At 46.5% G+C, this 25,111-nt stretch overlaps 1 protein-coding gene and 1 long non-coding RNA gene across 3 annotated transcripts in view; one reads left to right on the top strand and one right to left on the bottom strand.

The window, feature by feature from the left end:
- SLC2A9 (solute carrier family 2 member 9) overlaps positions 1 to 25,111 on the bottom strand; it is a 206,111-nt gene that overhangs the window by 142,593 nt on the left and 38,407 nt on the right. For both annotated transcript variants that reach the window (XM_072806326.1, XM_072806315.1), the window contains 2 exons: positions 18,252 to 18,412; positions 3,187 to 3,311 (listed from right to left, as the gene is read on the bottom strand). In XM_072806326.1, coding sequence (XP_072662427.1) covers positions 3,187 to 3,311; positions 18,252 to 18,412 — 286 coding nt within the window. The remainder of the gene's footprint in view (positions 1 to 3,186; positions 3,312 to 18,251; positions 18,413 to 25,111) is intronic.
- LOC140621231 (uncharacterized) lies at positions 6,590 to 10,206 on the top strand. Its single transcript, XR_012020965.1, has 2 exons — positions 6,590 to 6,682; positions 9,822 to 10,206. It is a non-coding gene; the product is annotated as an uncharacterized lncRNA (long non-coding RNA).

Below are 25,111 nucleotides of genomic sequence, written 5' to 3'. Positions count from 1 at the left end.
TTCCAGCTTATTTTTAACAAAGGAAACTCAGAGAGAAACGTTCTGTGTAGTAAGTGTCGCCTTCCCCCAGAATAGGTGGAGAGACAAAACAACTGGAAAGAGGCTAATGGATAGAATCTAAACCTGCCCAAAAGGGAGGCCCTCAGGAGCCTCTGGTGGGCATCTCCCCCAGCTTTTGTTCTAAGCAGACAGGGCCTCTGAAACCAGACATTTCCGTCCACACCCAGGATCTGTACCTTATCAGCTGAGAATAAAAATAATAGCACCAATTATGGCAATGATCCCATCACCATTCCCGGCATTGGGGGAAGGCACTGTAGGCCTGGAATGTACGAAGTGCTTGACACATGCCTCCCATCAGTTAATTGTTGCATACCCCACCAGAGAGGCCTTCTGATTAAGCCCCTTTGCCAAGTCAGGGAAAGAGGCTAAGACAGCGAGACAGAATGCTGCTGTGTGGCCCCACGGGTTCACACCCCTGGAGTCTGCATCCCTGGGGCTTAGGTTCCTCTGACATCAATGATGCCCCTGGTCATGGATGGGACTTGGCTTGGCCAGTGGGACACTGACAAATGTGCCATGAGCAGTGACTCAGCAAGTGCTTGCCTGTGAAGTCTCGCTCCCATTAGCACTCTGCAGCACTCTGAGAATCCCCCTACCACAGGCCGAGAGATCACGGGGAGCAGAGATGAGCTGGCCCTGCTGGGATCCTCTGAGACCAACCCAGTGGCCAACAACCAAACAAGTGAGTGAGATCATCTGCAGTACCCCCACTGCTAACTGCTCTGCAGCCCACCACAGCAGAGAGCAGTGGAGCTGGCTCACGTTAGAACTACCCCACCAGGGACAGCTAGTGGCTCAGTGGTTGGGCGTCTGCCTTTGGCTTGGGGAGTAACCCCAGAGTTCTGGGATCGAGTTCCGTATCGGGCTCCTTGCATGGGGCCTGCTTCTCCTGTCTCTGCCTGTCTCTGCCTCTCTCTGTGTTTCTCATGAATAAGTAAATAAAATCCTTAAAAAAAAAAAAAAGTACTGTCCCACCAGCTCACAGAACTATAAGCTCAACATAAAGGTTATTGCTTTAAGCCATTATGTTTCAGGTGCTTTTTTTTTTAATGTAGCAAAATCTAACTGATACAAAGTAATGAAATTAAGCCAGGTGAGTGGGAAAACCCAGTCAGTGTAGAATGTACAGCCCTCAACCTTAACCACTTTACTGTCCCATGTTTCTAAGCCTCAGTGTCCTTGACGCAAAATGACAAAATAACAGTCCTTCAGCATTAGCAGGAGATCAGAGCAGAGGAAACCACCAACATGACTGGTTAATTATAAAACACCACCTAAACTCCAAGCATTAGGGAGACAGAACATGGAAGACTCCTAACTCTGGGAAACGAACTAGCGGTGGTGGAAGGGGAGGTGGGCGGGGGGTGGGGGTGACTGGGTGACGGGCACTGAGGGGGGCACTTGACGGGATGAGCACTGGGTGTTATGCTATATGTTGGCAAATTGATCACCAATAAAAAATAAATTTATTAAAAAGAAAACTCCAAGCATTATTCTTACAAATTAACATTTCTATAGCTAACTCCTTCCTACTTGAATACTGAGACAGAGGAATAATTTTACCCCGGGTCTGGTTATAACTAATCTGGAAATGCTTCCTGCCATCCAAGCAGGTAAGGGGCAGGAAGTCTTTTCCCCTGCCTTCCTCAGGCACTCACTCTCCTGCTCACCTCTCCCTGATGTACACTTGTTGTGCAGCTCACTGCCAAAGCCTGGTGCCCACTCTCATTGTGCAAGAATCAGCAAGGAAGGGAATTAGCCTTTAATGGGCTCACAGGTTCCAACTGCATTTGGCAGCTTTTATATATATATATATCACCATGTCAACCTTATGACAGCACTTCAAAGTAGGTATTGTTATTTCCATTTTACAAATGGGGAAACCAAGGCCCAAAGCCATTAAGCAACTTGTCAGAAGTCAGTCACTGGCAAGCAGCAGAGCTCAGACACAAAGGTAGGGATTTCTAATCCAAAAGCTTGCATTCTTTCCACAAATGCCTACAGGTAATACCTTACAGACTTGTGGTATTTAGAAAGAAAGCAAGGTCGGTTGGTTGGTTGGCTGATTTTAGCAATGTATTTTGAGGTTCCTGCTCTCTCACACCCCACAGCCAGCAACCGGCTGCACCTCGCTGCCATCTTGCCCTGCCATGGCTATCTCCCCTGGACAGTTGGCTCCCTGATTTCACTCCTGCCCTCCTCTACATTCTTCTCTACACAGAAGCAGGAGGAATCCTATTGAAACACAAAACCAACTCATGTCACATTCCTCTCAAACCTCCTCTGGCTTTCCATTGCCCTCAGCACAAATCCTACAAGGCCCTACGTGATATGACCGGCCCCTCTTTAACCTCATCTGCAAACACTCTCTCCCAGCTCACCAAGCTCCAGCCATGATTTAATGTACCAACCATGACTCCCACCTCAGGGCCAATACACTCTTCTCTTGGCCAAAATCCCAAGCCCCCTGATACTCACTTGGTTCTCACTGTTGGTTCATTCCAGTCTTTGCTCATATGTTTCCTCCACTGAGCAGTCCTCCCTGACTGGCCTATCTAAAATAGTCCACACTATCCCCCTGTCCTGCTTCATTTTTCTCCTAGGACTTGCCCCCACCTACCTTATGTATCTAGTTATATATCTGTCCATGCACTGGAATGTAAGCTGCAGGGGTAGGGACTGGGGGATTTCATTCACCACTGTGTCCCTAACATGGAGAAGAATGCCAGGCACAGCAGATGCTTCAAAAATGAATGCTCAGTGAATATATGAAAGAATAAATAAGCCAGAAGCCCAAACAGGAAATAAAACCCTCATTAAGAACTCCCTGGGAACCACAGATGACCTTGGAATATGAATTTTATAGTGAAGATGACAAAGCAAAAGTTATGGAACTGACTTGGGTCTTTCCCACTCAGTGTTTCTCAATTAATATGATAGAGCCCCATGAGTGGACCATCTAATGGGACTGGCCTCTTTTATGCAGACTTTTTTGCATCTTTAGTCCCTGGTAACTCCATACTAGAGGAAGCCCAGTCATGTGACAGCTCTGAACTCCACTCAAATTCAAAACACCCCTGAGTAATGTGTTGCCACCCCTGTCCAGCCATGGTGAAGGCTCACCTCCATCCACGCCCATGATGAAGCGTCCCACAATGAGCATTTCGAAGGCTCCTGCCTGGAGAGAACAGGCCATCAGCAATGCAGCAGAAATCGCAAACCCATTGTTGACCAGCAGAGTGTACTTCCTAGAAAAAAAAAATGGGTGGTTTGATGAGGAGGCCCACCATGAGGATGTCAACCCACTCGTCCCAGGAGCAGGGATAAGGCCCTTCAGAATGATCAGCAGAGCCAGACTCAGGCACAGTGGGAAGAGCACTGGCCTAAGGGTCAGGAACAGGGGCCAGAGCCCCAGGGGCCCCTACTGCCACCTTTGGCTGTGTGACCCTGAGCAAGGCACTTCCTCCCTCTGGGTTCACCACTGGGGCTGATTAGATCACCTTCAAAGGTGCTGTCATGACCAATAAATTCCCTGATGCACTACTGTATATTATCAATTCCTTATTGCCTGCCTGCCTTCCTGCTTTCCTTCCTTCCTTCCTTCCTTCCTTCCTTCCTTCCTTCCTTCCTTCCTTCCTCCCTCCCTCCTTCCCTCCCTTCCTTCTCTGCAGTTCATGTAACAATGCTTCTTATAAATGATGACCTCTTCAATTTGATGAACTACAGCACTATCTGTGATGTTGAACTAATCCCCTTGAACACGGTCAGCCAAATTCCTATGGCAATAATACTATTAGCTGCTCTGTGCCAGGATTACTATCACTATTCTGTGAACATATCCCCAAAATGTCATAGTTGAGAAGTGTGACCTGTTTGGGGGTCTGGAGACCTGGATCCCTGCACCAGTTGTAGCTTTTATGAGCTAGGTGACTGTACTTGATTGTGTTTTACTTTCCTTATTTACAAAACAATAGTAATAGCTCACATTTACTGAACTCTTGCTATGTGATAAACCCTGTTCTAAGCACTTTACATGAGTAGCTCATTTGCTGCTCAAAATGATCCTATGAGGTAGGTACTTTATTTATCTCTATTTTATAGATAAACTAACCAGAATATAGACAAATTGGAAATTTATTTTGTTATACAACTAGTGAGTCAAGAAGCTGGAGAAAAACATCATAGCTTCTCCACAGGATATTTTTCCCCTAATAATTCAACGAGTTCATAAATATTGAATTATTTTCTAAATAAAAAAAAACCTAGGGACTTAAAAGGGACTTTGTCATTACCTTTAGGAGTTAGAGCCCTTAAATTCCAGGCCAGGGCTCTTCACACTAGTTTTTACATATCTCAAACTTTCCATTAAACTTTTCCCCCTTCCTACATCTTTTTGGAGAATCCCAAAGCTAACGACTTTCACAGCTCAGTGATGATGGTACAAGGACTGCTCACTGCAACATCTTCTATGTTGGTGAACAACTTTCAATGGTGAACAACTGTAAACAACCCAAGTGTCCTTTAGCAAAGGACTATTTAAATAAATTATGATACATCTATATGAAGGCACATTATGCACACAGTAAAGCACACGTGGCTTTCTATATTCTGATATGGGAAGATCAAGATATATTGTTAGATGAAAAGAGCAAGGTACAGGACTTTATGTAGAATATGCAACAATTTGTGCAATAAAGAAGTGTGTGTGTGTGTGTGCGCGCGCACACATGTATGCATGCATGCAAAGACAGACACAAACTTTGAAAGAGATACACAAAAAAGTGGCATCACAGATTGCCTCTAGGAAGGAGATCTGACTGAAGAGAATTGCAATGGAAACTTTCTACTTTACATTCATTTCATCCTTCTGAAAGTTATACCATACAAATGTATTAATTATTCAAAATATAAATACAATATCACTGTCAAAAAATTAATTTAAATAGATGTCAAGATGAGGGGAAAATTATGATTTAGCCAAGACTTAAAATAGAAATTCCAATCTAGGCTGACCTCCCTTATTTTGATGCAGAAGGTCACAGAGTCAGGCTTCAATAAGATGAACCTAAAGGTACTAATTTCTGTTATTAGTGAGACCTCAAAGCATAGTGCGAATATCCTGGTGCCCCACGTCTGTGCACTGTTCACAGCCCTTCCCTTCAGTCTTCTGAGGAACTGACATGTCAGCAGTAAGAAGAGAGCAGGGTGGTGGCGGGCAGACCTGCACTCTCACAGCAAGAGCTTTCACCAGCGTATCCACTTAGCCAATATTTAGTGAGTGCTAGACAATGGCTTTACCATCGGAGGAAGTCATCTCTGTCCTCATCCTCACGGGGTTTTAAATCTAGTGAGGAACACAGAAAAATAAACTGTCACACAGAAGTCACTTAGAAGTAAAGAGGGGCACCTGGGAGGCTCAATTGGTGAAGCATCTGCCTTCAGCTCCGGTCATGATCCCAGGGTCCTCGGATGGAGTCCTGCATCAGGCTCCCTACCCAGTGGGGAGTCTGGATCTCCCTCTCCCTCTGATTCTCCCTTGCCCCCGCTGGTTCTCTCTCATTCTCTCTCTCTCTCTCTCTCTCTCTCTCTCTCTCAAATAAATAAAAATTTTAAAAAGGAGTAAAGATACTGAGGCTGAGAGTGTGTAAGTGGGACCTGTGCCTCTCAATTGCCTGTCTATCCAGGGAATCCTTTCTCTGCTCTCCTGTCTCAAAGGGAACTACATTTCCCAGACTCCCTTGCTTCCCAGCTCTCTGGTAGGATTGGCCAATGAGAGGCCGCTGTTAGTCTCCCCTGGGGAAAAGAGGCTGGGTACCTCCCTCCTGTCTCCCTGCTTCCACTGCAGCAGGTACATCTGCTCTGTGGCCCCAGCCTTCTCTGTGGTGTCAGCAACCTGCCCCCCTCCACCAAGTGCGCCTGGCTCATGGGCCCCAGGAGTGCTGCCCCTGCCTTTTGGCCTTCCATCTCAGGTATGGTAGTAGCTTGCCTGTGAAAAAGTGATTTCTCACAAGCCAAAATGTTCTCCCTGTAGCTCCTCTCTGGCCCCAGTTCTACTCCTTGAGACCTCACAGCACAAATCCCTGTGGGTGTAGGCTCCAGTGTAAGTCAAGTTTGTGAAGAGGTTGTTGAGAGAGGGGAGGCAAGAGAAGAATGTTGAGGCCAGACTCAGAAGGTTCTTGGATATTGAGCAAAACAATAGGTTTCATAACCCACAGACAAAGAGAAATAAAGGACTTGATCAGAAATTACACCTTGACTCCTATGCCCCTGCTCCAGATAAATTGGACCTTTGATGCTAGAAAGATAATCGTGATATTGGTAGCAATAATGCTGGCATTGGTTGGTGATTCTCAAGGCTGGCTGCTCATCAGATCCACTAACAGCGCATAAGAAGAGAGACTCTTGGGTCCATTCCTAGAGAATCTCAATCCTTGATGCAGACTCAGCAAGAGACCTTTAGAAGAGTCGAGGAAGAGCATGGCTTTTACATAAATTATCTCATTTCATCTTTTACACCTGTATCCTGCAGCATTTGTGAACTGGACAATTCACAGAGGATGAGGTGGAGGTGTTACAAGGTGGGGGGCCCCCGGCAAGTGGCTAAAACTGCCCCAAAAAGGTAAGAGCCACTGGCTATCCACTACCAGAGAGAATCCACTCCTCTACTCCATCATTCCCATACAACCACAGCTACTGTGTCTTGGCCCTCTTCCCTCTGCAGCCACTGTCCCTGTCTCAGCTTCCTTTTAGAGTGAAACTTCTTAAAGAACATGGTCTGCTCACCTCCCCTTCTTTCCTTGTCCCACTCTGATTAGATCATGGCTAGCACTCCACGGAGACTGCCTTTGTGAAGATCATCAGGAACATACACTCTGACACACACAACTGACAACGCTGTCTCCCCCAGTACAGCCTCTCAGCAGCATCTGATATGGTTGACTGTGCACTCTTTCTGGAAACAGAATCTTCTTGGGACATCTGGGATCCTGTCCTCTCCTGTTTTCTCCCCAGTCTTGAGGCTGGTTTGTCCTCCTCTCTCTCTACACTCTCCGCCCTGAGTGATCTCACCTAGTCCTGTTACCTTAATTGATAACAATTCCCAAATATATCTCTGGCCGTGACTCATCTCAACCCAGACTTACATGTCCAACTGCCTCCTAGACATTTCCACTTGCATGTCCAGCAGGCATCTCCAGCCATGCATATTTAAAATGGAACTCTTGAGCTCCCACTGCTAACCACCCCCAAAAAATGAATCCAAACCCCTCTTTCCTCAGTCTTCCCCATCTGAGTAAATAAAGCCTCCACTCTCTAGTGGCTTAGACCAACAATCTGGGAATAAAATAATACTTACATCTCTTATTTTCCTTCCAACCTACGTGCAATCCATCACTGAGTCATACCTACACAGCTTCCAAAATAAATCTCAGAGCAACACACTTCTTGCATTTCCAATCCACAGTGCCGCAGTGGTGCAGACCAGCATCTCATGCTCTGACAACTGCAAGAGACTTGGGTGGCTCCTGTGCTGCTGTATAATTCATGGTCCACAGAAGAGCCTTTCAAAGCAAACACTGACATACTTCCCCTTAACTGAAAAACCTTCTGGTGACTTCCCACTACACTGAAGATAAACTCCTCACTGAGGCCTATGAAATCTTGCATGAAATGGCCTTTGTCACACCATCTGATACTTGTGTCTTCATGCTCATGAGCCTTCCCACCATCTCTTGGGAGTGCCTCATGACCCATGTCCTGGGAGCCCCTCTATTCATTGTATGAGTGTCAGCTCACTCAAGTGATTCGAATGCCACCTCTGACACTATCTGTTGTGGCTACTCCCTCCAAGTGCAGGGCCCATCCCCCATAACCCTACCCCCTTTCTATTTTTCTTTATAGCCCCAACAACACAGGATATTAGCCCACATTTATTTGTGTTTATGTTGGCATGCACTCTACGAGAGTATAAGCTCCATGTGTGCAAAGATTTTGTCTTGTCACTGTAGCCCCAGCCACTAAACCAGTTCCTGGCACATACAGGTGCCCCATATCTCTGTTGTGTAAATGAAGGAGTACATTCTAGGAGGCAAGTCATGTTAAGCCAGGCTTCCTCCTTGTTGTCCCAGCTCTGTCCTGTTCTCAGTCTTCCTTTAGCTTCTAGGTCTGCTGGCAGGAAAAATGTTGTTCTCCTGAATCCACCTCCAGTACTGTTCCCACTTGGACAGCCCAGCTACATGCTAACTCAACAACTTCAGGCAGATTTCTTACATTTTTTGAGCCTTGGTTTCCATACCTGTAAAATGGACATAACAATGTCTACCTTGTAAGGCTCCTCTAAGAATCAGATGATTTATGAAAAATGCTGAGGATGGCACCTAGAACTTATTTGGAGCCTCAATAAACTAAAAAAGAAATAAAATAAAATTCATATGGTGATAGCTAACAGACACCGGGTACTTGCTATATGCCAGGCACTATTCTAAGTGCTTTATACTCACTGGACACTATGAATAAGGTAATCTTGCTACCCATTTCCCACGTAAAGGAAACAGATCTAGAACTTGGTCAAGTTTACATACTCTTAAATGGGAGATTTAACATCACTGGAGCCCTGAAACTAAGCTATCCACAATGGTGGCTGCCATATTTACTCACAGCCATTCATTCTTTCAATAATCATTCATTCATTCTACATTCTAATAATCTACATTCATTCACTCAACACACATTTGGGTGTGGACTGAGTGCTGAACACCATCCTAGGGTCTGGCATATAGCTGTGACAATGGCCAAGTCCCTGCTCTTATGTTCTTCTCAATAAACAAGTAAAAATAAATCATATGTAGCATGTCAGATGGTGACAAATGCTGTAGAGAAAACTAATGCAGGGAATGGGTGGAAGTTTATGCAGGGAGACATCTGGGAAGGTGACATCTAAGCACAGACTTGAAGAAGGAATGTAGATGAGCCATATGAATATCGGGGAGCAGCAATCTTGGCAGGGAGGTACAAGAGTCAGATGCGGGCTATTTTCAGGTGTGCCAGTGAGGCCAGCAGAGCTGGCAGCAGAGGAGGAGAGGAGAGCAAGTAGTAGAAGGAAGGTGGAGAGACTGGCAGGAGAGCTCATGAGGGTCTTGTATGAGGTACCATGACAACCTGGTTTCCCACCTGGAGAGAGATGGGCAGCCCCTGGAAGATTCTAAGGAGAGGGATGGGATGGGCCTGAGTGAAATCTTATATTAACAAGATCATGCAGTCTTCTATGTTGACCATGGGCTGTAGAAGTAAATGTGGATACGGGAGACCAGCTGGGAAGCTTTGGCAATGGATCATGCAAGTACTGATAGTGATAAGGACCAGGATGGTAGCAGTGGAGGTAGTGAGACATGGTCAAATCCTGGGGTGCTTTGAAGGCAGCTGATGGAATTTACAGATGGATTGGACAGAAGTGGAGGGAAAGAGGAGTCAAGGATGCCACCAAGTGCTTTAGCCTGAGCTCTTGCACTGGACGTGATGGTCTGTTTTGTGTGATGTAGATAATATTAAAGTCACATTCTGGTCTGACTTGAAACATTTGCAAACAAGGCTGCATGCCCTCTAAGTGAGTTCATCCTATTAATATATTCCTTCCCAAAATAACCCCCAGCCTGACAGTGTCCCAGTGAGGATGGAAACCTTACTTGCAAATAATTTGCAAAGCTGACTCACTGGGGTTCAGACACAGAGATTTTAATGATTGTGTTTCCATTCCTCCCCAGAAATGAACACAGCAACAGAAACAAGGGAGACCAGGGCCGTGCCATTCCTGAGCTCAGAACTCCAGCGACCCCTGAGAACCCGACCTGGGATACCTGATGCATTGTCCTGAGCCTTGCTATAGGGCAAAATCTTCTGGTGCGGTCCAGGAGATCATCAGCTCTCGGCAGAAGGGGCCAAATACGATGAAGAGTAATCAGGTGATGAGGAGAATGGAGAGCTTGTCACCTGAGGAATGGCCAGCCAAGGGACTCAGCACGCTGAGCCCAGACCAGAGAAGGCTCAGGGAAGATGTGAGAGCTTCCACTGGGTCATGCTTAAGCTCCATGCACAGGACCAAATGGTGAAAGATGCAGGGAATACTATTTCAGTTTGGGTTTAAAAAGTGCTTTTGTAAAGGCCTAGTGGAATGGGAAACCTCTGGAGATAGGGCTGTCACCACCCACCCTTCCAACAATTCTTTAGGCTACTTGGCCTATAAACCAGGATCATACCTTGTTCCCCCAATCCTCACCCTCCTCATGTCCATCCATTCCTGCTAACCCGGCCAGAATTCCATGATCCATCATTTGAAACAGCCATACCCCCTCAACTCCTTGACCCACTGACCCACTTGCCCTCATTATATGGCAACCTCCAACCCTGCTTACATCCTGACCTACCTCACACATCCACCACAGAGCATGTGGCTGGAGAACAATCCACAACTATGTTAACTGGTGTCAACTTTAAGTTCATGAACCCCAATCTCAAGTGGGCTTTTGGGACTCCTAGCAGCCATTCTGTGGTTCCCTGGTTCATTCAGTCTCCTGCTCATCTATAGGACTATTTCACACATCTCTCTCCTCAAGTCCCCTTATCCTCCTTCTCAGTTGATGACCTCACTCTGTACTCCACTGAGAAAGTAGAAGCAATCTGGAGAGGATGTCATGTGTTCCCTCTACCTGGAATAACCTACCTGGTTCTGTACGCATACGCTGTTTGCCCTCATGTTCCTATGGACGTAGTGTCCCTGCTCCACTCTGAGGCCCATCCACCCCCTCTCACCTGCACAAGAACATTGCTTCAGCAAGTTTCCTCTCTTGCTCCTGGCTACCAATTTTTCCCTCTCTGCTGGAACATCTCATTAACGTGCTGTAGCTGCCATCTTAGAAGGAAACTACACTCATCTATGCTCATTGTCTTGAGCTATTCTTCTCGCTTAAATCCACTCCAGAGGTTGTCTCTCCCACTGTGCCTTTGAAACAGCTCCTGTCAGGTAGTCAGAGGTCACGTTGCTAAACCCACCAACCAGAGCTCAGGCTTTATCTTCATTTCTCAGCAGCGTTGAACACAGGTGATCGCCATTCCTTCCTTCACATGCTTTCCAGCCCTCACTCAGGTAGGTCTGCTCCTACCAGCCTCCTTACCATCTTCCCAACCCTCTCAATGTTGGAGGGGGGTGCTCCTGGTCTCAGCCCTTAAGCCTATTCCTTTGGCCTCTATACACTTCCTAGGTGATCTTGTTTTCTGGCTTCAAGTGTCACCTATGTACTATGACATCTAAACTTACATCCAAGTTCTTCACTCCCCTCTGAGTGCTAGACCTCTATAGCTAACTGCTTACTTCACATCGTCACTAGGAGGTCTGACAGACAATTCACAGTTAATATACCTAAAACTGAGTTCCTAATATTGCTCCTCTTTCCCCCCCCCCAAAAAAAACCCTATTCCTCTTAAAGTCTTCCCTACTTCAAAACAAAAGCAAAAGCAAAGACAAAACAAAACCCAAAAACCAAAACAGCAACAACAACACACCACAATCCTAGTAGTTTCTCGGGCCAAAAATGTTAGCATTATTTTTTATTTCTCTCCCTCACTCCCCACATATAATACAACAGTAAGGCTTGCTTTCTCTACTTCCAAAATATGTCCCAAACTCATAAAATTCTCACTACCTCTCACTATGCCTTGTTACAAACCTGGTGCAAATCAGGTCACCTTACCTGGATGATGGCAAGATGCTCCCAACCAGCCTCCCCAGATGCACTAACAGCAAGCCTTTCAAAGTGTAAGTCAGGCTAGTTCTTAAAACACTCCAGTAACTCCCCTCTTACTCAGAGAAAAGCCAAAGTCCCAACCCTGCCCTATAAGGCCCTCTGCATCTAATCTCTGTGACTTCTCTACCTCATCATCTATTCATTGACTTGGCCCCAGCCACACTGACATCCTGTCTTACCTCCAAAGAAGATGAGCCTGTTCATCCCCCAGGGTCTTTGCAGCTGCTGCTGCTCCCTCTGCCTGGAGAGCTGTTACCTTAGGGACTTTATTCACTTTGTTCACTCCTGAGTGCTTGGCATATAGCATGTGCTTGATAAATATTTGCTGGGAAAATAAATGCAAGAGTGAATGAAAGTATGTAAGCAAAAGAAAAGTGGCCACTTTGGGAAGTTATAGTAGAAAAACCCTCACATATCAAGAATTCCTCCATCCGTCCTTCCATCTATCCAACAACCCTTATTGCTTGCCTAGCATGTACAAGCCTCTGCACCACGTTCTAGGGCTCATGTATACACGTGGCTCTTGCATCAAGGAACTGCTCTTGCAGGGAAGAGACAGAAATATAATTAAGTGGTAACAGCACAAAATGCAAAGTGATGTGACAGAGGGAAACAGAAAGTCTTACGTGAGCCCAGTGAAGGCCAGTATTTGGTTCTAACAGATGTGCGGCGGGCAGTGTGGGGCAGGAGTGACTATTTATTGACTTTTAACTGTCATTTCTAGCTCATGCATCTGTAACCCCAAACAGGTCGTGCCCATAATCAGACAAACAGATGGTGCAGAAACAACTTGTACCAAAGTTGCTACGAGTTTAGGGTTGGCTGACTCTGTTTCAGATTTTGAAACTCTGCCTTCCTGAAGCCCACGTGTACCATGCCCAGTCTTTCTCCTTATAGTCTGCCTTGAACCCCAGGACGGGCTTCCTTCTCCCAGTCCTTGGCATGGCAAGGCTCACAGTGCTTGGCAAGGCTTCAAGGCTAGCAGAATGGAGGTGGAATATCAGGAATCCTGGTGGGTGCCTCTCTGTCCCTCAGCTTTCCCCCAACCCCCGCTTTGTCCATGTGGCTGCTCAAGGCTCCTGGTTGGCCCTTCTCCAAAAGGTGGTCCCCTCCTCCAGAGCAGCCTACAGCCAATGACTGGATAGTGGTGGGAGGAGAATGTGCCCCAGATGGGACAGCTCCTGGGTATAATTCATGCTCCAGATGCCTGCGCAAAGCCAGCCTGGGTTTGAGAGCACAGCCTGGCTTGGCTCTCTTCCCCTTTTCTCTCTTCTGCTTCCATCACCTTCAAGGGAACTCCTGAAGAGCCCTCCCTCAACAAAACATGTGCATCCCAAGCTCCCTTGCAGGCTCTGCTTCTGGGGAACTTGCTTTCCTAAGATAATTCCAGCCTGAAAGAGATGGTTCAGGAACCAGTGTATATATTCTATTATGGACTGAATTATGTGCCAATTCCTCTGTTGAAGCTCTAACCTCCAACATGACTGTATTTGGAGACTGGGCATTCAAGGAGGTAACTATGGTTAGGTGAGGTCATGAGGGTGGGGCTCTAATCCAACGGGATAGGAGTCCTTACAAGAAGAACAGATACCAGGCATGCTCCTGCCTGGGCAAAACGGTTGTGTGAGGACATAGTACAAAGAGAGCCACCTGCAAGCCAAAGAGAATGGACTCAGGAGCAACCAACCCCACTGCCATCTTGATCTTGGACTTGAAGCCTTCCCAACTGTGAGAGAAGAAATTTCTGTTGTTCAAGCCTAGTATGTGCTTGCCATGTGCATTTCAGACTCCTCCAGCAGGCACCTAGAGAGCTAATGTTCATTCCCACTTCTATAAAGCAAAGACACATTTTAAAATATTGAAGTAGAAAAAGAGGAGAAAAACACTTTTGAGAACCTGCTATTTGCCTGGCATGATGTTTAGGAGGCTGGTTGTTACTGCTTGTTCAATACCCATCATCCTTCTTCTGGTGGGAGTCCCTTGGATTTCCTCCAAGAAACACTCCTGCCCTTAACTCTGTGTGGGGGCTCATCATGGTCATGCCCCCACCCCACTGTGACTCCAGGAATGGGCACATAATACAGTAATTTTAAATTAAATTTAGAATGTTATTCACCAGGATTTCTCAATCTGGAATAGTTATATTTGGAGCCCAAAATTTCTTTGTGGTGAGGGCTGTCCTGTGCACTGCAGGGTGTTTAGCAGCCTTCTTGGCCTCTACTAGATGCTGGTAGCACCTCTGAGCAGTGACAACCAGAAATACCTTCAGATACCGTCAAATGTCCCCTGAGGGCAAAATATTGCCCCTGGTTGAAAAACTCTGAGGGTATGCAACCTCACACAAGTAAATGAGATTCAGGCCTGGAACTTTACTAGAACTACTGGAAGGAGAAGTCTATGCTGGGGACTCTGAGCAAAAACAGTGTCACCTTGAGCTGCTGGGGCCATCTTGCCTCCACCGGGGAGAGCGAGCCTGTGCAAGAAGCCAACACAGAGCAAGGCAGAGCTGAGAGACAGAGAAAACAGACAGGTGGATTCAGCTGAGTTATATTCCAGTTATGTGAGCCAATTAGTTCCCTCTGGGCCTGAGCCAGTTTAGTTTGGGTTCCTGTCACAGGCATGAGTGATGTGACACATTTTGTAAACAGTATTTTGTGCCATCCTCATATCCACTCCCTTAGGTGGGCTTACTTACCCAGATTTAAAACTGAAAGAGGCACCAGCTGCCTCTTCTTGTGCCTCTACTACCCATCCACCCATCTGCAGTTCTTCCAAAGGCCATGGTGACGAGCAGAATGGATTGTTCATGGCTAGGCAGCAGGCTCAGGCTCTGCTGTTTGTCACTGACACTCAGGTGCCAGTAACAGTGCCTGGCTCTCAGTCAATGTTCAAAAATATTTGCTGCATGGATGAACGTGGTTTTATGGCTTGCTCAGGAATATGCCTGAGGATCTAATTTTAAAGCCCGAGGGAGTTTCCCTATGGATTTTGCATATTTGCTCTGCTCTGCTCTGCTCTAGAAGGAAAAACTAGATCCAATGATATGTGTAAGGAGGCCAATTTCAGAGAGACTGGAAGAACACATTCACAACCAGCTCTGTTGAGTGATGGGATGACGCACCTCAGGAAGAGCTCATGAGGACGGGCACATGGATGACACTGGCACTAGCCAATGTAAGGTGGGCACTGACTCCATGTCAACCACTGAGATGAGCACTTTATATCCACCGTCTCATTTCATCTTCACAACAACCTTCTGACGGGCATTGTTTTATCTTCATTTTGCCACTACACAAAGCCTGGAGAACTTGAGTAACTCATACATGGCCTCATGAGCTGTAAGCGCTGTGGATCCTCTAGCCAGATCCATGCACCAACATGGTCATGATCCTGTCTCATGAGGGAAGGAAGATTCGGTCACTAGAACCATTTAAGCCGAGGACAGATGACCTCAAAGAAGGGGAAGGATTCAACCAGAATTCTCCAAGTCAGAGATTCCAGGAGACAAGGAACTTGTACCCCTGAGACCAGATAATGGGGTGACTCATCTACAGAGGCCATTCCTGGCCCCTCATGCTCCCGCAGTCCTCACTCCTCTCCCAAATCACAGATGAGTTCAACATGTCCTAGCAAGGATCAGCCCCCTGCTGGACCTCTGATGACAAGGCTCACCTGACTCTGAGGTCCCCCCAACTCCACCCAAATTTCCCCCCACCAGCCACATCTTTGAGTCCCTTCCACTGGACCCCATACCAGCCTTGTACATTAAGCCCAACCTCTTCTTTTTCCCCAACAGCACCCCTGGGAGACAAATAATGAGCCATCAAGAAGCAGTTTTAATAGACGCCATGTGATAGGAAAATCACAGGCTCTTATCAAACAGACCAGATCTGAATGTCAGATCAACCTCATTCTTGTCACCTTGGGCAAGTTGCTAGGCCTTTCAGGGCCTTGGACTCAATGCTTGTAGACCAGGGACACAATACAGAGTTGTAGAAGTAAATGAGGTATGGAAAGTCAAGCACTCGTATGTAGCAGGGAGTGAATAAATGGTAGCAGACTTCTCTGGGTTTTGCTCCTTTCCTCCCAACAGAGTTACTATTCAAGCTGAGACTTCATCTATGTTCAACTTTTATTCACATAATGATGAGAAAAGGAATTGGCAGCTGGCCAGGGCAAAAGGACCAACACCTTTTGATAGAATCTTTCTCCAGCCTAGAACTCCTCCTTCACTTAGAAAATTAATTTCTTTGAAACATTGTCTCTTTCCCACTCCTTCCAGGTTTTTGTTTTTGTTTTTTTTGTTTTGGTTTGGTTTTGGTTTTTTTTTTTTGTTTTTTTGTTTTTGCACCCTGCTATTGACAGTTGCAAAGTCACTTTCATTGCCTTCATTTTACATGAGGGAAAAGTGTTGGATGAAAGGTGAGGTAGCAAAGTCCCATATCATACACCTGGCAAGCTGGGGAGTAAGGACTTGCTGGGCCACAACTTCCAGACCCCGACAGCAGCATGGCTTTCCCTCTACCATCCACCTGGGTTCAGAGACTCCTTATGGGGCAGCCTTGGAGTATAAGTGCCATGGCCAGGCACAAGGCAAGCATATGTCATGACCACGAATCCTGGGGCCGAGGGTGACTCTATCTAACTAGAATAGATAAGAGAACTGGGGTCAGAAATGGGCCCAGGCCGGGGGTTTGGCAACAGTACTTCATGGACCCTGATCCGTGATGCCAATCTGAGGGCCAGCTGGTCACTTACCTGAGGTCAAACAGTCATGGACTGTACAGTACCATTGCCAGCAGACTCCTCCTTAAGATCTGCTTGGCATACTGGAAGGGACATGATGCTGTGGAGTGGATTCCAACGTGAGCTCAGGCTCTGTGTAAGCTCTCAACTCCATCCCCCACCCAGGACCCCAGAGAGTGAAGAAAATTCAATGAGAGTGTGTGTGAGTGTCTGATACATTGGGGCACCTCTGGAAATGGCAGCCCTCCCTCCACTATGCAATAGGTGTACTTCTCTACAGTATGGAGATCCCATTAGTTGCCACCTGGAAGTGGTCTTTGGGTCAAGGAAAGTGTCAGCACCTTCCCTGCCTCGCTGGGGGGCCACATGAGCATGGCATGCATGCTTTCAGGATGGCTCCCTGCCCCAGCCTTGCAAAAGTCTGCTTTGAAACACTGTCAGTCTAACTTGCTCCTTGTTGGGGATGTGAGGCCAAGGGTAGAGGAAGGGGTGGCACCTTTTTAAATAGTGTTCCTATAGCCCTGGGGAGGGGAAAGATTTTCTGGAGTCTGTTGAATCTCCTTTCCAATTCAGGTCAACGCAATACGGGGAGCTGTTGAGCACTTCCTGTGTATGGGTGTCAGGATAATGAGGAGGAGGATGGTAATAAGAGCAGCTTCTATTTACTGAGTTTCTGTCAACAGACTCTTCTCACTCCACTCATTTTCTCCAGTCCCTCTAACATTTCCTACAGGGCATTTTACAGAGGAGGAGGTTTGAGCTTCAAATAATTAAAGGACTTGGCCAAAGGCACATAACTGGAAACTGGAAGACCCATGAGTCAAGTTCAGACACGAATGCTGCAGGGACTCTACTTTTCCACTAATACTTTAATATCCCCCAGAAAGTTACAAGTGAAGATACAGAGAGAATGACTGGGGAAATTTATTGATAATAGATCTGATCTCAGATAAGTTTCTAGGATAGAAATAACTGAGAAATGAAGCCCAGGAGGTAAAGAGGATCTGACTGGAGAGGGCCCGGATGGGAAAGTTCAACAGGAAGTATTGGACACTCATTGCAACTGTATTTGTAATACAAAAGATCTGAAACAACCTTAATGTCTGTCCATGGGAGATTGGTTTAATAAGTTATCATTCAGTCATCTGACAAAACACTGTCCTTTATGGACTTACCTGGAACAATCACTAAGACAGTGTGCTGAACCTTCTCCATTTGCTCCTGCAGCCAGATCCATCTCCTCCCTCCCAATCCTGCTCTGAGCACTGGGAGCTGAGCCTCCTGGACTGTGCCAGCAAGGCTCCTGGTGTTTCCAGCTTCTACTTGGGTTTGACCAATAAGTGGCACAGCAGCAGGTCGGAAACAGAAGCCAGGGTATTACTTCCCTAGTCCCTCCCTGTTTGGACAATATTTATTGATTGTCCATGCAGCCCTCCACAACCTCAGCTCCTGCTTGTCAGTCCATTGTCCATGGTCTCTATTCTTCTTTGACCTCAGGTGCCCTGTCTCCCCCCACCCTTGCTCTTCTGGCATTAAAATCTCTCCAGCTGGACTGTCTAATGGAATTCTCCTGGGATCTTGACTATGATACAGACATATTTTGAACATTACAGAGAGGATCCCCAAGCAGAGATGGCGTCCACTAACCTCCCAAGAACTTTTCCGATCAGCTTCACCATTAAAGTCCCCACAAGTCCACCAATGGCAAATATGGACACCGTCACAGACCAGAGCAGAGTGAGAGTGTCTGGGTCTATTGGATGCCCATGTCTTCTTTCCCACGATTCATTGTAGAAGGCCTTGATGTACTGAAAACAAACAACAAACCATGTTATTGCATCCTGCTGCTTGAATCCAGCCAGTATGTAAACAGAAACAGCTTTTATAGAGCATTTTCTGCATGCTAGGCATTTTGCTAAGTTCTGTTTGAGCTTTATTTCATTGAACCCCTCTAACAAATTTTGTGGACAGGCCCTATTTTTGCCTCATTTTGCAGATAGGGAGGCTCAGAGAGACAAAGTGACTTGCTCAGTAAGTGGCAAGCCTGGATGGAAGTCAAACTCAGATCTGACCCCAAACCTGGGGTGACCATTTATACCTAGGGGTCCCCAGCTCTGGTGCACAGCAGTACCAACTGGGAAATGTGTTAAAAATACACATACCTGATATAACAGAAAGTCTTTCCCACCTTGAGGTAGGCAAAGATACACCATAAAACAAAAACAAAAAGCTCATTTGGGTTTCAGCAACATTAAATTGTTCTATTTTTCAAAAGACGACTTGAAAAAAATGTAAAGACAAGCCACAGACTGAGATAACATATTTGCAACACATATACTATAAAAGACTTACATCCACAATACATAAAGAACCCTAACAAGTCAATAAGACAACCCAATTAAATGAGCAAAGGACTTGAACAGACTCTAAGGAAAATTCAAATGACCAGTAAGTTAATGACACGATGCTTAATGTTATTAGTCAACAGGCAAAAGCAAATTAAAATCATAATGAGATACCACTTTGCATTGTCTAGATCCCCATTGTTGCCCATTCTGATTCAGTGGACTTGGGATGGTGACTGGCTGATTCTGATGTGCACCAAAGACTAAGGTCACGGCACTTAGCTCTCCTCAAGGGAGTTTCATCCCCAAGACGCTCATAGGTATCCACTGATACCGGACATAGCCCCACAAACATTTCCAGAGGCAGCATATGACACTGCAGAATAAGCATAGGTTCTAGATGCACAGACCTGAGCTTGAATCCCAGCACAACAATTTGCTAATGATTTAAACCAGCTGGACCTTTGCTTCCTCATCTGCAAAATGGGAATGATGACGCTAATGTCTCAGGGCTATTGTGAGGGTCACGCTAGACTTTGGCGCAGCGCCCAGTGCTTCGGTGAAGCTAACACAGTTCCTAGGAGACTAAAAACTAACAGGTCTGGTAAGACCAAGGAGTGATCAGCAGTGTACTCTCATGCACTGTGTTTAATTTGTACAACCATCTTGGAAAACAGTTTGGCATCATCTAAAAAAAGGTGAAGATGCCCCAAACCTACAACCCAGCAAATCCATTTCTAGAAAATTCCTCTAAAAAACTTTTTTCCATTTGCCCTAGGACATATCTACCCAAAATTCCATGTAGCATTGCTTATAAAAGCACCGAATGGGAAACAACCCAGATGTCCCCATGCAGTAGGATGGATAAATAAATTGTGGAATAGTCATCATATGAAACACTACAGTTGCAAACATGAATGAAGTACAGCAACATGCAAACACACATAATAAAATCTCACAAAAAATAGCATTGAACAAAATAAGGCAGAAACAAAAGAATACATATAGTATGATGCCATATATAAATTCAAAATTATGCAAATATAAGTTTTGGGAGGGGAATTACAAGTAGATTGTAAAACTACAGGGGCGCCTGGGTGGTTCAGTCAGCAAGCATCTGCCTTTGCTTCAGGTTATGATCCCAGGATCCTGGGATCCAGCCCCACATTGGGCTCCTGCTCAGCAGGGAGTCTGCTTCTCCCTCTCCCTCTACACCTTGCCCCTGCTCATGCTCTCTCTCTCTCTCTCCTCTCTCTCTCTCTCTGCACTCCCTCTCTCAAATAAACAAAAATCTTAAAAAGATTGTAAAACTACAAAGGAAAACAAAGAATTATTGCAAATGTCAGGTCAGTGGTCATTCCTGGGATGTAGTGGAAGAAATGATCTGGGGTGGGACACCTGGCAGGATCCTCTATTCTTTTTTTTTTTTTAAGATTTTATTTATTTATTTATGAGAGAGAGAGAGAGGCAGAGACACAGGCTGAGGGAGGAGCAGGCTCCCTGTATGGAGCCTGACATGGGACTCGATCCCGGGTCTCCAGGATCACACCCTAGACTGAGAGCTGCACTAAACCACTGAGCCACCCAGGCTGCCCTGGATCCTCTGTTCTTAATCTTCTTATTCTTAGCTGCATGATAGATAGATAATCATTCTTTAAACTCTGTGTGTACACAATGCATATGTATGTACTTTATATATTCTTTTTTAACTATAATGCATCCCAACAACCTGAAACCTTTTTTTTTTTTTAATGGTGGGGAAGTATTCTAGGCAGAGGGAGAAGCATGTGCCATGAAGCCATGGCAGAAGAGAGCTTACAGTGTCCACAGAATTGAAAGCAGGCCAGTGGGGGTGGAATGGGACAAGGGAGGGAAGAAGGGGCTGTAAGAAGTTGAAGGGGGAGGAAAGGGAGGTCACATAGGACTTTACCTGTCATGGTAATGAGTTTGCTTATCATTTGGACTTTTCTGGGGGATGGAGTGGAAAACTGTTGGAGAGCTTTAAGCAAGGGGAGGATAGAAATCTTCCAGGTTTCCATCTTTAGCAGACTGCTCTGGCTTCAGAGTGGCAAGAGAACTAGAGGAAGCTAACAAGGAAGCTGGCAGCATGTTGGGGGCACAGCAACAGTCCAAAGATCTTGGTGGCCTGGACCAAGTAGTGAAAGTAGAGAGAAGGGCTGGATCTGAGATTGTTTCAAGAATAGGATGGACAAGACTAACTGGGCAACTGACTCCGGATCTGGGGAGGGAAGGTGTTAGAGACGTCTAAGAGGAACACAGAAGACTGTTAGGTTTCTGGCCCAAGCAAATGGGCTGATGGCAGGAGATGAGGGAGGAGGGGTAGCATCCTCTCCCTATGAGATATCTATTCTCTTCCCATTCTCTCTCTCTCTCTCTCTCTCTCTCTCTCTCTAACTACCTGGCTCATAGTATGGAGCGAGGACAGAATATATTATCAACAACTAGGGCTATTCTGAAACATGATGATGTTTCCACACCTTAATGCACACAGCACTCATCATCCACTAATTCATTCAACAAGCATGGCCTGAGTACTGGGACCTGAGCTGGACACAGAGACAAACAAAACTTGGCCTCCAGACCTCAGAGATACTCCAGTCCACTGGAGGGGATAATGCACTGTACCATTTAAGGATGCTCTTGGCTGCATATAACAGGATATCAAAACTCAAAACAGCTAAGCAACAAGGACCCTTACCAGCTTATGTAAGTGCAGACTCACAAGAGCGCTGAGCTTGATCTGGTGGCTCAGTACCATGGCCAAGAATCCAGGTGCTTCCTTTTGCTTCACTCTTCTCTCCACAGTTTTGACCTGGTCCTAAGGCTGCATCCACTCACAAGTACAGGGTGACTTTTAGAAACCCTTTTGGCCACATATGTGAGTGAAGAGAGTAATCCTGGCCTCTCAAGGGTCTCTTGATGCCAAAATCTTTCCAGAAGCCTCTAGCAATCCTCTCTTTATATCCCACTGGCCCAGATCTGGGCATAGGCCCCTCACTAAGCCAATCATTAAAGAATGGGATAGGAAATGTCCCCTGGATCTCTGGCCCTGAATTCCATTTCTTTATCTTCTCTTCTTCAGCTTCTAAACAAAACACCATTCTCTAATTGCTCAGTCAAAACATGGGAGTTCCTCCTAAATTCTTGCCCTTGATCCATACCCCTCAATTAAGCCATCCTGGCTTATCCCTGTGTTATCAGTTGAATTGTGAACCTCCTCCCCTCAAATTCGTATGTTGGAGTCTTAAGTCCCAGAACCTCAGAATGTGACCTCATTTGGAAATAGGGTCATTGCAGATGTTAATTAATTAAGATGAGGTCATCTTGGAGTAGGGTAAGATCCTACCCCAATCTGCTTGGTGTCCTTATAAAAAGGGTAAATTTGAACACATTTTTATGGGCTGAACTGTGTCTCCCCTCCCCCCCCTTCAAACTGTAGGTTGAATCCTAACCTACTGTGCCTCAGAACGTATACAGGCTCTTTACAGAGGTAATCAAATTGAAATGAGCTCATTAAGGTGGACATGGTCCAAAATGACTTGCATCCTTATTAAAAGCGTCCACAGAGGCATGCATAGAGGGAAGACGATGGGAAGAGGCACAGGGTAGGGTCCGCCCTAGAACAGACTCATTGCTCGCAGGCCTCGGAAGGAACTGACCCTGCCTCAGCTCCAAAATACTTGTCACCACTTAGCCCACCCCCGCCGGTCCAGGCCACCATAGCTGCTGCGCGCTCAGCTCACCAAGGAGTCGCGTGCTGGCAGTGGCTGGACATCATTGCTGACCCTTAGTGTCCACCACTCTGTGGCCACCTGTCATCCTTTGGCTCCCCTGCATGGGGAACCCGGTCCCATTTTGGGGAACTTCATGCTCCACAGCACTGGGGGAACACACAGTCCACTCCTCCCTATTTAGATTGACTGCACTAGACACCTGCTCCCCTAGCATCCGCTGCAGCTGGCCAGTGGTCACGTGACTCGGGCTCAGCCAGTCAGAGGCCTGGGCTCTGCGGGGCGGGGCTCTGCGGTGGGCGGGGCTCTGTGGGGGCGGGGCTCTGCAGTGGGCGGGGCTGTGTGGGGCGGGGCTCTGCGGTGGGCGGGGCTCTGTGGGGGCGGGGCTCTGCGGGGGCGGGGCTGGGACTCCTTCCACAGCCAAGGGAGCGCAGGCCAGACTGGGTTTGGGGACCACTAAGACAGCAGGGGAGCCCCCGTGTCCTGTGCCACCTGTAAACTAACCGACACTGGTGGCCCCTGGGTATGAGGTGGGGCATCAGCCAGGCTGCAAAGCTTCAAGGCCGGCTCACCAGCCCTGCCAACAATCCTGCGAGCTTCTCCCTAGTTTGTCAACAACTCTTTTAGCTTCAATCAGACAAAATTGCTGTTGTTCTTTCCAACTGCTGAAACTACCAAAACACGTGAATTATCCCATTTCAGCCTCACAGCAACCCTGCTGGCAGAAAGCCTCAATGATAGATGAGGGAGCCAAGAGTTGCCAACTTGCCCATGGTCACGCGGCTAACAGGTGGAGGAGGGGAGGGCTGTGCGAGGTCGGCCTCACATCCGAGCCCTGAAGGACAACTCCGTTATCCAGGCTCCAAACTTCACAGTCAAGGTGTCCATGTTAAGCAGCTGAGTAAAATGGTGTATTTATCGGTTTAAAAGTATTAATTAAGTCTGTGTTAGGGGCTAGACACTCTGCTAGGCCCTGAAGTACAAGGATGACAACCAAGGGACACAGAACATAGTGGGAGGAAGAGTGTGATGAACTGTTAAGGCAGTGGCTGGAGAGGCCTGAGGAAGGCAGGCATATAGGACCCCAAGAGTGACAGCGAGCATTCACAGGGTCAAAACCCTTGGAGAAGCTGGTGTAAGGAATGAGTATCCAGGACAGGACAGGCACCTCTCTTGCTGCTCAATAATCAGGAGTCCCCCCCTGCTCCCCATCCAACACACATAGAAGGTCATTCTTGGATGTCACCTTGGTACCTACTGCAATCCCGCACTGATTCAAGCAACCACAGCCACCTTGCAAAGAGCCTTGCTAACACCCACTCTAGAGAACCTCTTAGCACACCTGCAGCAACAACCAGTTTCCTGGAATTGATGTGCAGAAACTAGAAGGATGCTGTTGAGGAAGAAATTTTTTTTTTCCTGCTTTTTCAGGCATTCAGGAGCCTGCTGGGAAAAGGAGCAGCTTTCATATTGCACACTCCTAGTAGTTGCTTTGGGCATCCCTGCAGAGATTTCATATCTCAGCTTGGGGAAGATGGAGTATGGACAGAAGTCCCTGCAGGGGGCTGGAGAAGGCTGAAAGACTTGCCAAAAAGCTGTGCCCCCTGCAGAGACATATTTCCCAAAAGCCCTAAAAGCTGGTTTCAAAGTGATGGCTTTAATGACTAAATGTTTGTCTTCTTGAGGGATGAATTCAGCAAAGGCCTGGATGAAAGGCAGCCTGAAGTCTTCTATGATAGGAGTCAGGTGATGAGGGTTGTTCCACTAATTCATTACACAAATGTTCATTGAGTTGAGATATGTGGACCCGATATATGTGAACACTGACTTGCACTGCATTGTACAGAACAGGTGTTTTAGTAAGCATTTTTTTTTAAATTGAGCTTCTGCTGTGTGTCAGTCACCATGTAATGATAAAAATAGGTAACCCACACATATTTACAATATGCCATGCGCTATCCTGAGAACTGGACACATAGGAACCCATTCCATCCCCTCCACAACCCTATGAGCTAGGTCTTGGTTTTTGACTTCTCTTTGGGCAGATGAGGAACCATAGGGATGCATCCATAGGGACTTTGTCCTAAGGTCATGCCATTGGCATGTGGGAGGGTCAGGATGCAAACCCAGGTAGCTGGACTCCAGAGCCCATCTCTTAATCACTACTCTATTCCAATTTAGTATGGAAAAGACAAAGATGATCATATTGGTACTTCTGTTGCATATTGAAAGCCTGGATTAGGAGAGAAGAAGGGACATAGAATGAATAATGGTTGACAGCTAAGTAGCAGACATCTATATACCTCAGCTTGTTTAACCCTTGCAGCCATCCTGTGAAGTTTCATTAAGAGCAGAAAACTGCTCCTGAGGAATGCACCTGAAAGCCAGAGAGAATCTAGTGGAATGACAG

This window comes from Canis lupus, chromosome 2 (genome assembly GCF_048164855.1).
Source record: "Canis lupus baileyi chromosome 2, mCanLup2.hap1, whole genome shotgun sequence".
Classification (NCBI taxonomy): Eukaryota; Metazoa; Chordata; class Mammalia; order Carnivora; family Canidae; genus Canis; species Canis lupus.
Note: the sequence above shows the minus strand (reverse complement) of the source record. Positions and strands in the feature narration are given on the sequence as shown.